General features: G+C 39.5%; 1 protein-coding gene across 4 annotated transcripts in view; it reads right to left on the bottom strand.

Annotated features, from left to right (window-relative positions):
• The window catches only part of GAB1 (GRB2 associated binding protein 1), a 151,361-nt gene that overhangs the window by 46,524 nt on the left and 88,459 nt on the right, over positions 1-16,378 (bottom strand). For all 4 annotated transcript variants that reach the window (XM_006141811.1, XM_006141813.1, XM_006141812.1 and 1 more), the window contains exon 2: positions 1,812-2,106. In XM_006141811.1, the coding sequence (XP_006141873.1) occupies positions 1,812-2,106 (295 nt within the window). The remainder of the gene's footprint in view (positions 1-1,811; positions 2,107-16,378) is intronic.

The following is a 16,378-nucleotide window of genomic DNA, read 5'->3' as shown; positions in this document are numbered from 1 at the left end:
AGGTAAAGAGAAGCAGAGAAGTGGACAGAGAATTAAATTAGTCAGAGAGCTAGAGAAATGTTCTTGAAAGGATTTCTTCTTGAGACCTCTGATCACTCAGCTCTTTCTAGGATAAACAGCCCAAATCTCAGTTCCTCATTCAAGATCTATAAGCAACTCTTCCCTTGTCTTTGTCATTTATTGCTCTTTTAGTAAAAAAAAAAAATTATTTTATTTTATTTATTTTATTATTATTATTATTTTATTTGTTATAGGGCATGTGCACCCACTAAAAAGAGAGAGATTGGGACCGGTAGGAGGAGTGGTGGTTAAGGGCGCTGGATTCTCACATAGCCCATCACAGTTCAAGTCCTGGATCTGGTGGCTTGCTTTCTTGCTTTCCCTTTCTCTCTATGTCTCTATCTTGTCAAATTAAAAATAATAACTAATGAAATTACATAAATAAATAATTCTTTTTTTTTTCTTTTCTTTCTTTTTCTTTTTTTTTTTTTTTTTAAGAGAAAGAGAGAGAAGGAGAAAGTGAGAAAGTAAGCCACCAAGTACAGGATTCACACATGGCCAGCCATGTGGGAGTCCTCCACTCTCCTTTCAGAATTTGAAACGCACATGTACCTGGTGTGAGTTTCAAGCTGCCAGGTCTAAGACTCGAACTACAGTTGGCCGTGTGAGAGTTGAGTGTCTCAACCACCACGCCACCTGCTGGCCTCCAAGTTACAGCTCTTTTGTTCCAGTCAAAATTATAGGCCATTCCTGGGTCCTTTCTTTTCCAAGATCCTGAACCAGAAGGGTTCTGAATCCCTCCCTTCATTAATATAGAAATGCTACGTCCTTCCAAAGTTCATAGTTTACAGATTGTCTTCTTCTAAGAAACTTTCCTTGATTACCTCTTATCAAACCTTGAGTCTCTTCTTCCCTCCTTACTGGGGGAGGAGGTTCTCAACTCCACCCACCTATGAATGGGCTTCCAATAAATAGACTCATATTCCTTGACTGAAGAATGTACACCCTCTAAAAGAAAATCTTGTTTCTTTTGTCAAATATATTTAGGAAAATTATAAAAAGGTTAGGACCTGTGTTAAGTAAATAAGTAAACTCTTTTGTTTAGTACGTTTTCACTGGGTTTTGTGACTGTTTTTCAATTGCTCTTCATTGGTATTGATAATCACCTTGGCTATTTCCTAATTTCATAGACTCTAATATAGATTTTTCTCTCCAGTGTTTCTTTCTTTGGAAAGTAACCTTGACACAGTCTCCGCAAGCAGTGACCCAAACCTCCTCCCTAAGCACTACAGCCAGCCAGGATCATAAATGGGTCCTCCTGGCGTGTTCAAGTTCATATGACTAGGATCTGAACCTGGGGCCTCACAGGGGTGCAGCATCTACCCTACCAACTGCACCAGCACAAGTGGGCCTCTAATACAGTGTCTAAAACAACATAGAAAGAATTGAGTTGAACCACATAAAAATGCTGTGTTTAACAGGTAAAGCACAGTTCAGTTTCAACAGTGTCCTATGATTTGACTTACTACCTATTATCAAAACTTAATCAATAAATGCTCTTAAATAAATAGGTCTTTTTCCTCAGGACGATTATTTAGACACTGCTCCACAATAGTTAAGTCTTTCTCGAAAGCCTGTAGAAGTGTCTACCAAAACTGATCAAAAGATCCAGTGCTTTTTCCAAATGTTAAATTTGTATTATAAAACAAAACATTATACCGTGTAGCTGAAATAATAAAGACTTTTAGGACACTTCTAAAAATGCAACAAAAAAGGAGAATGCAAGTTGAAGAACAAAATCCTGCACTTACCTTCTTCTGTAGGATTAAACCCACAGATGTCACAGATACAACGAACCCACTTGTTCATCTCCTCCTCACTGTCTGCTACCAAGTAGAAAATCCGGTCAATAGTGTTGATATCAAAAATGTAGCTGTTCTCAAACTCTTTTTTGTTAAATGTCAATCCAGCATCAACTTGCTGGCACAAATTTAAATCAATAATACGGATAGGCTTCTTGGCATGATCATTTTTGTAATACTCCAAGACATCTGGATCTCCAGTTAAACGGCCACTGCGTAACACAAACCACCTCCTCTTCCATGCCTAGGAATGAAATAAAAACATTTAGCATTAATTTGAGAGAAATTTCTCCAGAAGACACACATGTATATCAAACCAACGCTATAAATACAATGTCTACAGAAAGCTGCAGTGTTTGTTTTCATAGGATAATCTGCCACTCTGAAAAGAAAGGTTAATGACACCTCACAGCTTAGTAATGTATACATATATTTAGGATCTTCTACGAAATCTCCCACTTTATAATATCAAGTCAAGAAACCAAGAAAGGTTTGTTTTTTATTAAGTATATAAAAGTAGGGCTAGCTAGTGGCATGGTAGTTAAGGTGGCTGGATCCTACATGGCTGACTCTCAGACCTGGTGGCTTGAAAAACATGCTGGATATGTGTACGTGCATGCCCAAGATCTTGAGAAGAATGGACTGCAGTGAGGCCATCTGCCCTAGTGGTGCTTTCTTTCTTTTTCTCTCTCTCTGTCTCTCTGACAAGTACCTACACACTAAAGCAAAATAAAAAAATAAAGAATCCAACATCTGGTGGCTTGAAAAACATGCTAGATCTGTGTACGTGCATGCCCAAGATCTTGAGAAGAATGGACTGCAGTGAGGCCATCTGCCCTAGTGGTGCTTTCTTTCTTTTTCTCTCTCTCTGTCTCTCTGACAAGTACCTACACACTAAAGCAAAATAAAAAAATAAAGAATCCAACATCTGTGCCTGGAAACACAATTAAGCCTTACTTGTCTTTGAGGTTCTCCCTCAAGGACAACCATTTGGATGGAAAAGAGGTCTATTTTAGCAAGTCTTAGCCACTTACTAAGAGACATTCTATAGTCTAGACTGAGCATGTGAGGTAAGGGCACCCAAAACAGACACGCCAGGAAGTGGAAGGACTGAGAAACAAGACATTTTATGAAGCCTGAAGGAATCCAATATTCTTACTGGCCACTGTACACTTCTGTTCACTTGGAGTTCATGACTAAGCCCCATTCACAGTGTCTCAATTCTTTTGACGTTTTGGAAAAGGATAACTAGAAATAGCATATCCCTTTGCAAGTGATAACTTGGATAATGACAACCTTATGTTTATGATATTTCCAGAAATTTTATTCATAATAGCATCCAAGTTTGGTGCTCTATCCACAGCCTAATCAGACCGAGAAATGCTCACAATGTTAGTACTGTTATCAGAGGTCCATTTGCCCACACTGTTATTTCTGCCTTCATTTAACATACATATCAGCATAGATAAGGAAATATCAAACTTAAAATTACCAAAAGCAGTATGGTATGGCAAGACAGCGTCTCCATTTTTTTTTTTTTTTTTTATGTTTTATCAACTTGGGCATACTTAACACAAAAAGTATCACAGTGTTAACTAAAAATGGCTTCATTTTTATCTTGAGAAAAGCATGTGAGCCAGGAGAAAAAAGGATCTGTAAGTAAAACTCACACACATTTCTTCAACAGATGTTTTCATCTTAGCCCATATCTTCATCGAATTTTATAATTCTGACATGATTTGATTTTGCATTGTCGTTTTCTGTTAGAGTTGTTAGGGGGCTAACAGTAGTCTGGATCAGAGACAGAGAAAATGGAAACGCAGGAGCTGAAGCAACCACAAATCAGCCCGCCCACTGTCTGCAATAAAATACTAATAACAGTTAATTTGGGTGACACCTTAAAGTTTAATATTTTAAGAGATTTTAAAAATTGTATCCACTCAAAACTGAAATATGTTAAGAAGAAGATTAATTTGTTTATAACTTATTAAGTTATTGATCATTTCATTTAGACCAGGGTTCTCTGACCTCCAGGCCACAGACCAGTACCAGAACTGGGCCACACAGCAGGAAGTGAGCAGTGGGTGAGCGAGTGAAGCTTCACTGGTATTTACGCTCTATGGCAAAAACTTAAAAAAAAAAAAAAAAGGCACAGAATTGTGAAAGTTCTGAGACTATTACATAGGCTACACTACAGAAATGCTTTCAAAACCTCTTCCACTTGGGGCAAAAAGACATACATGATAAAATAAACAAAACTAAGATAACTTTACCAAAATACATGCACAAAACACCCTGGGAAAATGACAGAAACAGAAAAAAAGGAAAGTGTCCTTTCGCTACAGCTTAGGTGTCACTGTAACTTCCGGTTCACTATCTCCACCCCAACTCACCCCAATCCATCCCTTTGCTTCCTCATTGAAATCACATCATTAAAATTCCAAAAGCCCTTAGAAACTAAAAGAAACAGCCAAGAAACGAGTGGCAATGGATCGAAGAGCACCAGGACAGATTGAGCTAGTGATTACAGAGCCGCGTAGTCATTCTACAAGACGCGAACCCTTACAGCAGGAAATGACAGCATAACACAGAACTTAGCCAAGTAGCACCTGCCACTTATTTATTTATTTTCAACACGGTCCAAATGTGAATGTTTGTCTCAGTCACAAAATGAGTCACTCTCATTGAATCTGGCACAGATTAAACTGGAAAACAAAAGCAATTACATAAACTACACACTTTAATAAGGCAGATACAAAGGTTCTCTGGATTATGGTACAAAGCGCAATTTAGCCACAGAATAAAGCTTGATGCTCGACAAAAGAACTGACATCAGCACCCTTGCTAATCACAGCACAAAAGCTCCTCTATGTTTTGTCAGGGCACAAAATGGGCCCACATAAATCAGTCTTTGTTATCTGAAAATATCTGGGATTCTTAAAGTTTGTCCTATTTTTATCCTCGCTGCCTTGGTAGCCCCAGAGAAAGCTGGATGTGGCCTTGTGATTCCTGCAGGGCTGTGATAGACGAGAAGGACAAGTTTGCTAGAAACCTTCAAAAACTCAAAGCAATTAAAAATTTAAAAAAAAAATTATTTAATTTTATTTATTACCATTTTAAAAATTTGGCCAGAGAGAGATAGAGCAAGAGAAACAGAAAGTGAGAATGCAAGCTGCCAGGTCTGGGACTCGAACCAAGGTCAACTATGTGGAAGTCAAGCGACTTAACTACCACGCCACCTGCCGGCCCCACTCAAAGCAATTTTAAATAAAACTGATGTGAAAAATCATTTGAACTCTTAGACTTCCACTACTGGCAAGTAAAGAAGAAAGTGGAATTCACAAGAAGTATGCACAGCTGAGAATCACAGAAGTGTATTTTGTTGTCACTGCTTACATGCAATAGGCACTCCAGTTTTCAGTTGAATAAATGATGCAGTGAATGACTTCATCGGCCAGGTTTGCAATCTGAAGTAGCTTAAAAGCATCCCTGCACTTCAGTGAGGCTCTCAGAGGTTGGCCAAAGGGTTCCCTGTTCCTACATGAGGGTTCCAACACCCCTGAGCTTGCATAGTCTCTCTACGGTCTTCCAAATATAGTTGTACAGTTTATCGAATACAGTGTTTCTGGGGAAATTCTCTGATAGTAGGTCTGTCCTCTGCTCAGTGGCTGCCCATTGAGAGTTTACAGCCCAACCTCTCTGACAGGGCGTCCCAGCACCGCAACAGTTCTGTTCTTGCCTCTGTCTTCTAACCACATTGGAAATGCTTCAGTCTCTCAACACTGCTCAGTCCTGTCTCTGGCCCTGACATACACTGCCTCCTCGGCACATCATCTACCCCCTGCATTCAGCTCAGCCCTCTTTGAGATACTGTCCTTGTGCTGGCTCCAAGCTCTGCATTTCTTCCTCATTCCCAGTCATGTGTGACATCCCTATATCTGAATTTCTTTTGGGCCAGAGCCCAAAGAAAAGTATCTTTTTACCTTTCATCTTTCTTTTGCTATGGCATAACCCCAAGGAATGCTTAGTCAACATCTGCTGAATATGCAATCAAAAATGATCTGAAATACAGATGAAAATATGGATGTTCTCACACTATCTATGTACTGTGGAATATGACATGAAAATAAACTGGCTGGCCCATCTGAAAACTGTCAGGCAAAAGTTCCCCTTTCAGACCAGCTGGTGGAATGAGTTAAGGTAGGTGGATCCCACATGGCTGACTCCAGTTTGAGTCCTGGATCCAGTGGCTTAAAAAACATGCCAGGCATACGTGTATTTGTGTGTGCATGCCTGAAATCCCAAGAGGAGAATGAAGGAAAATGGACTGTGGTGTGACCATTCGCCCAAAGGGGGATGCTTTCTCATTTTCTCTCTCTGTCTCTGCATCTCTCTCTGGTGAGCACACATGCCTAATAAATTAAATTAAAAAGAGCTCCCCTTTCTCCACATCCTAGTCAGCTCTTGTTACCCTAACTGCAGTAAGGTGATACTTCATTGCGGTTTTGATTTGCATTTCTCTGATGATTAGTGATACTGAATGAATCTTTTCATATACTTGTTAGCTATGTGTATGTATTCTTTTGAAAACCGTTCAGGTTCACTGCCCATCTTTTAATGGAGTTATGTGGCTTTTGCTGGTGAGTTGACTTCCTTGTATATTCTGATTAATAATCCCTTGTCAAGATATAAAGCTTGCCCTGATTTGATGGCTATACATTATAACTGTGTACTGAAAAATCACATAATACCCCATAAACACGTACCATTAGCATGTTAATTAAAATCATAATAAAAACATGCAAAGAAAAATGTTCATGTGCACATGTATCTAGTATATCTTAATGGATATATATGTCTGTGTGTATATATGTATGTGTGTGTGTGTATGTGTGTGCATATATATGTGTGTGTGTGTGTGTGTGTATATATATCTACCTATATAAAAATGCCCAGTATAAAATTCTTCTGACTTTGCTGTGTGGTATGTATAAACATTTTTAATGGTAAATTGTTTGAAAAAAATGAACCAGATATAGCAGGTAAACAGAATACGGTCATTTCTAGGGTAATTTTGAAATAGCATATCCAAAACTTCTAGTAAAGTGCTTACTGTAGAGTCTAAATTAATATTTCTGTTACTTCATATACACATACAAATGTAACTCTCTGCTTACTAATGGATTTGCTATAGTGGGGGAAAAAAAAAGTTGACCTAATCAGTGTTTCCACTGAATGAATATATAATCTGCTTTTAAAAACCTGTCAGACTCAGTTTATAAACAATAAATAATGGGTTGTCAGCAGAGTCATGACGTTTTTCTTTGATGTTTTTCTATGCAAAAATATGTCATGACTTTTTTGACAATGCAATAGTTTTTGAAACTCTACAAATACAAGGGGTATTTTAAAACTTCATTTGAAAAGAACTGTCCTTTTAAATACTTTGTGTATTTAAGCAAATTAGACATGCAAATCTGAAGACTGATCTATAGCACAGACGCTAGGTCTTCAAGTGGGCTTATCACACACAGTAGAGGATAAATAGGTAAAGGCTTGCTGGTGAGAAGGTATGGAGGGATCCCCATCGGTTAGCAGGGAGAGTAGAGGAGAAAGGATTGCAGCGTGGCACCCTCCATGGGGAGGGTGGTGATTTCTTGTTTTCTCTCTCTCTTTGTCTCTCTGGCAAGTGCAGACACCCCAAAGGGGAAAAAAAAAATCTCTCAAAAACATTTTGTTTTTCAATCTGGCTTAGCTACAAACCATTACGGGCAATATTATTATTACAGAAGTTAGAAATTGTGTCTGGTAACAAATGGTGCCTACATAACAAATGGGTTCAAGTCTAAAGAAAATCACTACTGCACACCTGCCTGTGCCAAGGCCGTTCACATCTCTCTTCGTGTTTTTGTTCATTCCACTGGCCAATCTCTTTGAACTGTTTCCTACCATTAGGAATCGTACCACTTTCCAAACCCGCCCCTCCTTGTCTCTAGTCCTCCCTCTGTACCCGTGACAATCGGTCACTGCCCTGCAATGTCTATTGCATAGCTATGGGCTAGACTGAAATAATCTATTAGGAATATTTACATATATTTATATGTATTATTTTCCTAACTAGACTTCAAGTTCCTTGAAAGACAAGAACTATTTTTAAAATTGATAACAGTGTTTCATGAATTGTAAGTGTTCAAAATCTTGATGAAATGCTTTTTTAAAAGCATTACTTAATTTGTTATTATTATTATCTAATTTGCTATAGGACACATGTACTCACCTGAGAGAGACAGAGAGACACACACGCGCACACACACACACACACACTCAGAGAGAGAGAGAGAGAGGAAAAGTGAGAAAGCAAGCTGCCAGGTCCAGGACTCAAACTGAAGTCAGCCATGTGGGATGGGAGTCCAGCACTTCAACCACCCTGTCATCTGCTGGCCTGATGAAATGCTTTTAAAGTTTTCTGATTATCAGAATGGTCACAGATAGTGATAACATGAGAAACAGGGATGGGAGAGTGAAACAGGTTTCATATTTTTACTTTATGTACTTCGGTATAGTCAGATATTTTTTCAAGAAGCTCCCATTTATTAATTTTTTGTTTTAGAAAGATTTTTGCTATACGGTGTGTGCACTCGCCAGAGAGACAGAGAGAGATAAAGATAGAAAGTGAGAAATTGCCCCCCTAGGGGGGAATGGCCATGCCACAATCCCTTTTCCTCCATTCTCCTCTCAGGATTTTGGGTACACATCACTCGCGCCCAGCATTGAGTTTGAAGCCACCAGATCTGGGACTTGAACTGCGGCTATGTGGTGGTCCAGTGACATAACCATTTTGCCATCTGCTGGTCCTTTATTACTTTTAAAACTTAAAAATTATTGGAACCAGCAGTTGGTGTAATGGCTATGTCACTGGACTCCCATGTAGTCGACTGCGGTTCGAGTCCCAGACTTGGTGACTTCAAACTCAATGCTGGGCGCGAGTGATGTGTACCCAAAATCCTGAGAGGAGAATGGAGGAAAAGGGATTGTGGCATGGCCATCTCCCACCAGGGGGGTGATTTCTCACTTTCTGTGTCTCTGTCTTTCTGGCGAGTGTATGCGCCCTATAACAAAAACCTCCCACCCCCTGCAAAAAAACAAACGAACAAACAAAAACTCAAAAATTACTCCATGTTAAAAAACTTATGCCTGGGGGGAACCAGCAGTTAGCGTAATGGCTATGTCGCTGGACTCCCATGTAGTCGACCGCGGTTCGCGTCCTGGACCCGGTGGCTTAAAACTCACACCGGGTGCGTGTGCGTGCGTGCCCAAGATCCCGAGAGGAGAATGGAGGAGAAGGGATTGCGGTGTGACCATCCCCCCTGGGGGATGATTTCTCGCTTTCTGTCTCTATGTCTCTCTCTGTCTGTCTGTTGAGCGCACGCGCCCTATAGCGAAAAACCTCTCCAAAAAGAAAAAACTTATACATGGGACCAGCAGGTGGTGTGGTGGTTGAAGTGCTGGATTCCCACATGGCTGACCATGGTTCAAGTCCCTGACCTGGCATCTTGCTTTTGTTACTTTCCCTCTCTTCCTTTCTTCCTCTCTCGGGTCAAATTAAAATAAATAAATAAACAAACAAACATCTATTAACTTTTAAAAGTCTGTGAATCATGTACATAAAACCTAACAAAAAGTTTACGTATGTATGGAAAAGACACTTTTTCATCACTCTGCAATTAGTAATGAATGTAACCTTCCTTTTAAATATAGAATTCCGGGATACATCTGGAAGGCGTCTTAGTCAGGAAATAGCCTAGACAAAAAAAGCATAATGACTTTGTTTTAAAAGGCTGGAACTTAGTGGGTTAAAAAAAAAAAAAAGTGGGGAACACTTAAAATAGAGAAACAAAGTTGTCTTTTTATTCTTCCCTTACAGTCCAGAGGTTATAATATTCATATTGTTTTAAAGTTCTTTAACAACCATGTCAGTAAACAGCAATATATTTAGATATTTTGATATCTAAAATAAGTTCTTTGGCAATTGCTTTAATAAAAATATTAAAGTTCCATTTTTCTACTACTAGGGTAAATAAAATGAAGAAAAACAAATTAACCACGAGGCAGGGACAAAAGAAAACCATTTGCTTTAAAATACTTGAGTTGTTTTCCAGGAAGCACCATCTTTTCTCATAGAGCAAAATAAGGAAAAAACAGGCTCTGTGGAAGTTTCCACTCCACTGGCTCTGTCATTATGATCATCTGTTCCAAACACACACAAGCCTAAAATTTCCTGTTTTCAAACTATTGTCACCATTTTCTAGCCTTGTGCTATCTGTGCTAACTTTAGCTTAGTAATATAAACAAAAGAATACGCTGAAAATAATGCAGAACAATGCCTAGATCTTGACTTTCAGCTGTTTCATAAACTTTAAACATATTAGGGTTTATATACGTTGCCTCGATGAAACAAATGAGCTGGAAATAAAAGAATTTCAGAAAAGCAAAAAAAAAAAAAAAAAAAAAAAAAAAAAAAAAAAAAAAAAAAAAAAAAAAAAAAAAAAAAAAAAAAAAAAAAAAAAAAAAAATCAAATTTAATTTAGAAATACTATAGTAGCTAGGGAAAAATGCAGGGAGTTTTTGGCTATCCATAATAGTGCATAAAACTTGTTAAAAACATTGCTAATCTGATCCCTACCTCAAAGCCTAGGCATTAAGTACTATCAATACAGAAAACAAACAAAAGACAAACTAATGAAATATTTCTCTAATTGTTTAATAAACACAAAATGGATCTTATACCTTCTCTCAGTCATGGACTAATTTGAAAGTATGTGGTAAAAAGGCAAGGCAAAAGAATGAAAAACCTTTCTTATTGTTTAATAAACACAATGTGGATCTTAAACCTTTTCTCAGTTATGGACTAATTTGAGTATATGGTAAAAAAGGCAAGGGTGGCTTTTCTCAGAAAAGGCACAAAGGTAATACAGCAGTTTCAGGGGTTCACATACTGCTGCCAACACATGCTACGAACCCTTGAAACAGAACTGCATCTCAATGCTTTTTACTACAGAAAACGGTTTGCCTGTGAGGCTGATCTGTCTTGGACTTCAACCAGGGAAATTCAGTCACTAACGTTCCACAGGAAAGTAGGTCACCTGGTGGCATGAATTCTCAAAACAGCATGGCAGGGCAGGTGGTGTGTATTTTTACTTGAAAGTACTGTTTCATTTTTCCCTTTCCCTGTTGTCAGGGGGTTTTCCAGGCTTCCTCACCCTAAGCAGGAGGCTGAAGAGAGGCAAGAGTCAGGCTGGGAGTCATGGAAGATAGTGGGATGGGGCCTGGGTGACTACAGCTCAGTGCCTGTTGGGGAGAAAGTCCACCTGCCTTGGTTCATTGGCTCTCACCCTGTCCCCCTACCCTGTGCAGGGGCAGTCGGTGAGCTCAGGTCAGGTGTGGACGTAGGAAATAGGGTCAAGGAGACCACTCCATCTTTAGAGATCAGTTTTTGGCCAGCCTTTGGTGTAGACCACAGGTAGCTGGAGCTTATCTACAATCCGGCAGTTAGAGATTTTGGAATGGAAGTTGGAGCTTGGGAAAATGAGTATACACCTGGCTCTGTCTTCTGCGTTTTCTCCCTAAGAACCTGTGGAGCAGGTGGAGGTGGCGCGAGTGTCCAGGCAGCTTCCTACCAACCTGGTGGAATACAGCAAAAGCCCAACATGAGCTGACCATGGGCTCCAAACACGCCCTCAGTCATTGAGCCATTAATTCCATCTGTGGGACTTTCACCTAAGGAAATAATGGAGAATGCAGCTAAATACCCAGACACTCAAATATTCAACAGTGTTGCTCCTCAGTAAATATCTGAAACCAGCTGAAGAGTCAACATAGGGTAGGGAGACCAAACATGTCACTTTTCCTAGAACTGTCGTAGTTTACACTCTCAAAGTCACACATCTGGGGAACTCCCTCAAGCCCTGGGCAAGCCAGGATGGTAAGTCACAGCGGGGAACTGAGTAAATTGGCTATGTTTAATCTCCAAAAAGAGAGTCTTCCACAGCCATTAAAATGATGCTTAGGAATGACATTTTAAAGATTCTATTTCTCCCAAAATTGCCAATAGATTGAGAAGTCATGGCAAGAAGCTCGTCTTTTCCAGTTGGAGTAAGATTTGGTGTGAAGGAATCTTGCCAACACCTTCCTTCCTGCATGTCCCGGTTCCCCTGTCACCTGTACAGGTCAAGCTGTCTGTTCTGGGGTTTCTAAGGCATGTGTGTAAATATCCATGCTAGCACTCATATGTTTTTTTAGAGGTTTTTGCCTTAGGAAGCATGTACTCACCAGAGAGAGAAAGACACAGTGAGAGGGAAAGTGAGAAGTCACCTCTCAGGGTGGGGAGCCATGCCACAATCCCTTCTCCTCCCCAGATCCTGGGCATTCTTGTAACACGTGCCCAGCGTGAGTTTCAAGTCACCAAGTCCGGGACTCCAACTGCAGTCAGCCACGTGGGAGTCCAGCAACATAACTACTATGCCATTTGCTGGCCCTGTTCTTCTGTATTTTAATCCATCCTTTGTACAGCTACTTTCCTCTCCCAAACCCTGTCTTGTTCCTTTTATCTAAGTACTTAGCACAATGCACGGGACTCAGCCAAAAGAAAAAAGCATGTGTGATGACTGGGACCTGAACAGAACGGACAATTGTATGGCTGTCTTCTGGTGACCCTGATGAAGCTGTCTCTATGCTTCACTCACTTGGTCTTCAGGTACAATGGATGAGACCACAAGCCAACAGTGGGACGTCTTATTGCTGTAAGAGTTTAGTCATCCACTCCAGCAAATCTCCAACCTCACAAGGCTCAGCAAACAAAAACTGAAACTAACTTAATGAAGGAACAAGTCCATAAGAACTTGGGGCTGATGCCACTCCAGTGTACTATTAGTAGGCACCCAAGACTTCAGACGATGTCTGCCTATAGCATTATGAGAGGGTCCGCAGACTTCCGTTATTAAGCATTGTTCATTTTATAGCAGGGTGTATGACAAAGACTCTCTTCATATATGTGTGTATGTGTGTGCGTATATACTTTAAAAAGTTCATGGAAAGTGCATATTATGAAAAAACTATGCCAATTTCCATTTTTTGTATAAAAATAAACTTGTACTTTCACTTCATTTTTCCACAAACTTTTTGAAGGTGTATCACTTCATTATATATATGTATGTGTGTGTGTATATATATATAAACATTGTGTGTATTTATATAGACATTGTTGTACACGCCTGTGTGTAATGACTGCATGTCTTAGAGAACAGAATGTAATGTCATCACCAAGGATAACGACAAAAGACCGTAAGTGATGAAGTACAATGTTAACGTACATGTTTGAATGAAGAACAAGATGTGAGGACTTCACTTCAGTATTGTTGTTTATATGGCAGGAAATTTACATGTCTTAAATTAAAGGCACAAAAAAGGGGCATTAAAAAAATAGAGGGACAGAAATTTCCAGCACAAATGCAAATTCTAATTGCAGTTTTATTTTTAAAATAGTTACTTATTTATTATTTCTTAAATTACCAGGGGGCATGTATACTCACCAAAGAAAGAGAAAAACAACCCCTCCCTCCCACCCCAGTGTAGGGTGGTCACACTGCAATCCTTTTTCCTCCATTTTTTCCCTCCATTTCTCCTTCCTGTTAGGAGATGGGGTTATGCACACACATGTACCCACTGTGTTTTTCAAACACTAGGGCCAGCCAGGACCCAAATCACAGCTGGCCATGTGGGATCCAGCTCCTCTAACCACTAGACTAAGGGGCTGACCCTTTAACACTTGTTTTAGACTAGGGTTGTTCCACAGGTCTCTCTGTGATGGTGGAAATAGCTGTGCCAACTCTCACAGGGCTCACTAGCCAAATGTGGTGATAAGAGAACTTGGGAAGTGACTAGTCCAAATGAAGACTGATTTTCTAATTTACCCAACTGAAATTTAGCCATACCTGGCCAGAAGCAATTGTGTGGACAGTGTAGATTTAAAGGACATTTATTTAACTTAGAGAGAGGCTCTTTAACTTAGGGAGAGGCAATGTTGATTGCCAAGGAAGAGTACAGCTCTAAATAATAAAAACTACCACAAATATTTCAGTTGTGGGAGGCTGCTGTAAGCTGTTGTGCCTAAGGTCCTAAGAACTATGTGAACTTATTTTCTAACTTTGCTGGTTCCACAAACTTCCTGTATCCCACAAATGCATGTTACCCATGTTGTTACGATCATTACTGGAAAACAATATGCTTGCTTACGCAGATTGATAGTCAGAAAACAACACCAATAGCAATTTATAAGTTTTTAACTAAACATTTTTCTTCTGTAAAACCAACAGATTTCTAGAATCCATTTCCTGTTCAACCATCCAATCCAAAAGAGTTATTTCTAGGGTAGAACTAGTGCTCTGAGTTTTTTAGTTAAACATACAAAAACATTCTGATTTTTCACCTCTTTCTTACTGAACATTCACAATTTACAATAAAGTAAAACACTGCTATATGACGATTTGGGTCACGATTCAAAAACAACACTTTTGCATCAAAAACTAGAGAGAAAACACTGAAGTGTTACAAAAACAAATTTCAAATTTCCATAATTACGTTTATATGTAATAAGACAAATAATAGTGCCATTTCCTTCTGAACATAAAAACTCAGTCTAAAGCTTCCAGAACAAAGAGATGAGGCAATGAAAAGTTTCCTTAGAAAGGCATACTTCCAAAGAGAGAGAAATGAAGCCTTCCGGAATCACTGATTATAAAACACATTAAATCCAATATGCAGAGTGGAACAGCACCATCCAGAGGAAAACTAAGTACGAAGTTGAACACGAGACAAAACTTACTCCATAGATAATGAAATCAAGACCATCTTAGGTGTGAATGTGGAAGGCTTAACCAAGTGCTGAGGATGTCACCCCGTTCCCCAAGCCTTGAGGAGTGGGAATGTCACTGGTAGAATATGATTCTTTAGGGAAAACCATTTGGCATTCATGCAACATGCAGATAACGATCTCATCATACAAGAAAAGCTACTGGTCATTTACCTCTTTTTGTTTTCAGTAAGTCCAAGTGTTAGCTTGCCCCTTCTATGGTATGTCAGCCCTAAAATGAGCCCAGCTTTCTTTTTCCTGTCAACTTTCTATCTCCCTCTACACCACCCAGGCCTATAACCTTTGGCCAACAGGAAGTAGATACAATGGACTGAAAATAACAGGGATGTAAGGACTTGTGTATGCATGATTTAATGTTTGAGAACAAGAAGAGAAGGGTTAAGGGAAAGCAAATGGCTAGGTACTTCTGCCTGGGGAGTCACAGTGCCAGTAGGTAGGACCCAATTCATCTTGAACTATCAGTTAAACTCTTACCCAAGAAATACAGTTCATAAAAGCTTAAAAAAAAATTAAAAAGGCCACCCTCTACAGTAATACAACCCCTGATACAAAGATAGACCACGTGCAGGTGATGTGAGGTAACTTACACACTCATCTGCTTTAAATCTATTAGAAAGCCCCTGAGACAGTCAGTCATTCATAAAATGCTGGCATCTGAAGTAACAGACCACAAGCGACCGTGTCTGCCTTGCCAACTTGGAAGTTCACTAAAGTCTGTAAAAGGCTAAAAATAACCACATAAACATGTTTACGGCATTTTAAAAATACAGGATCCACACTGTCTTCTAAATATAAACCTGAGTTCGAAGTACAGGGATTGGCTTCTGGTTTTCTGAGCTGTTGTTGGGAACCTCCCACAGTTTGCCACAGAAACTCACGTTTCAATATTACTTTAAATGTACAATTGCTGTATTTCACTGTAGCAGACGAGCGATGGGTTTGGAGTGGAGGTGGGTAAGCAGAAAAGGAGACGATGGTACTTACTGGCCCATTTAGAGGTCATCAGAATACTGCAAACTCCAGATTCTTTGTGGGGGGACCTGACCTTCTTGAAGTTCTGAATGTGGGTATTCTGCCTGTATTTTTCCATTCAACACATCTACTCTCTAATCTGAAAGTCCTTTCCATAAGCTTGAAAAACACACCAGACCCATATGCATGTGTGCCCAAATCCCCGCAGGATGAAATAATGGAGAAGAGACTTTGGCATGACCATGCCCCATTGAGGGGCTCTCTCTCGCTCTCTTTGACTCTGTCTGGTGAGTGAACATACCCTCCAGCAATTATATTTAAAGAAAGAAAGAAAAGGCAAATTGATGACATTTTCATTTAGAGATTATGCAACCCTACCTTGGCGATGGTAAATAACTTTTTGGTAACTGGATTCAATTCTTTGTGGATCAGAGACAAAGGAAGAATAAAAACCCCTCATCTTTAGCTAGCCTGTAGGCACGGTACACATGAAAAAGGGACTTATTCTCTCGCCCCTACTCCATCCCATATTGTGTTCTAATTGTTACGAGAAGTCTGAAAAGAATAATCAGAAATGAGAACTTCCCATCACTAGCCATCAGGATTCTCTCCATTC

The sequence above is a fragment of the Tupaia chinensis genome, unplaced genomic scaffold, assembly GCF_000334495.1.
Source record: "Tupaia chinensis unplaced genomic scaffold, TupChi_1.0 Scaffold000064_1, whole genome shotgun sequence".
Classification (NCBI taxonomy): Eukaryota; Metazoa; Chordata; class Mammalia; order Scandentia; family Tupaiidae; genus Tupaia; species Tupaia belangeri.
This window is presented reverse-complemented; position numbering and strand designations above follow the sequence as displayed.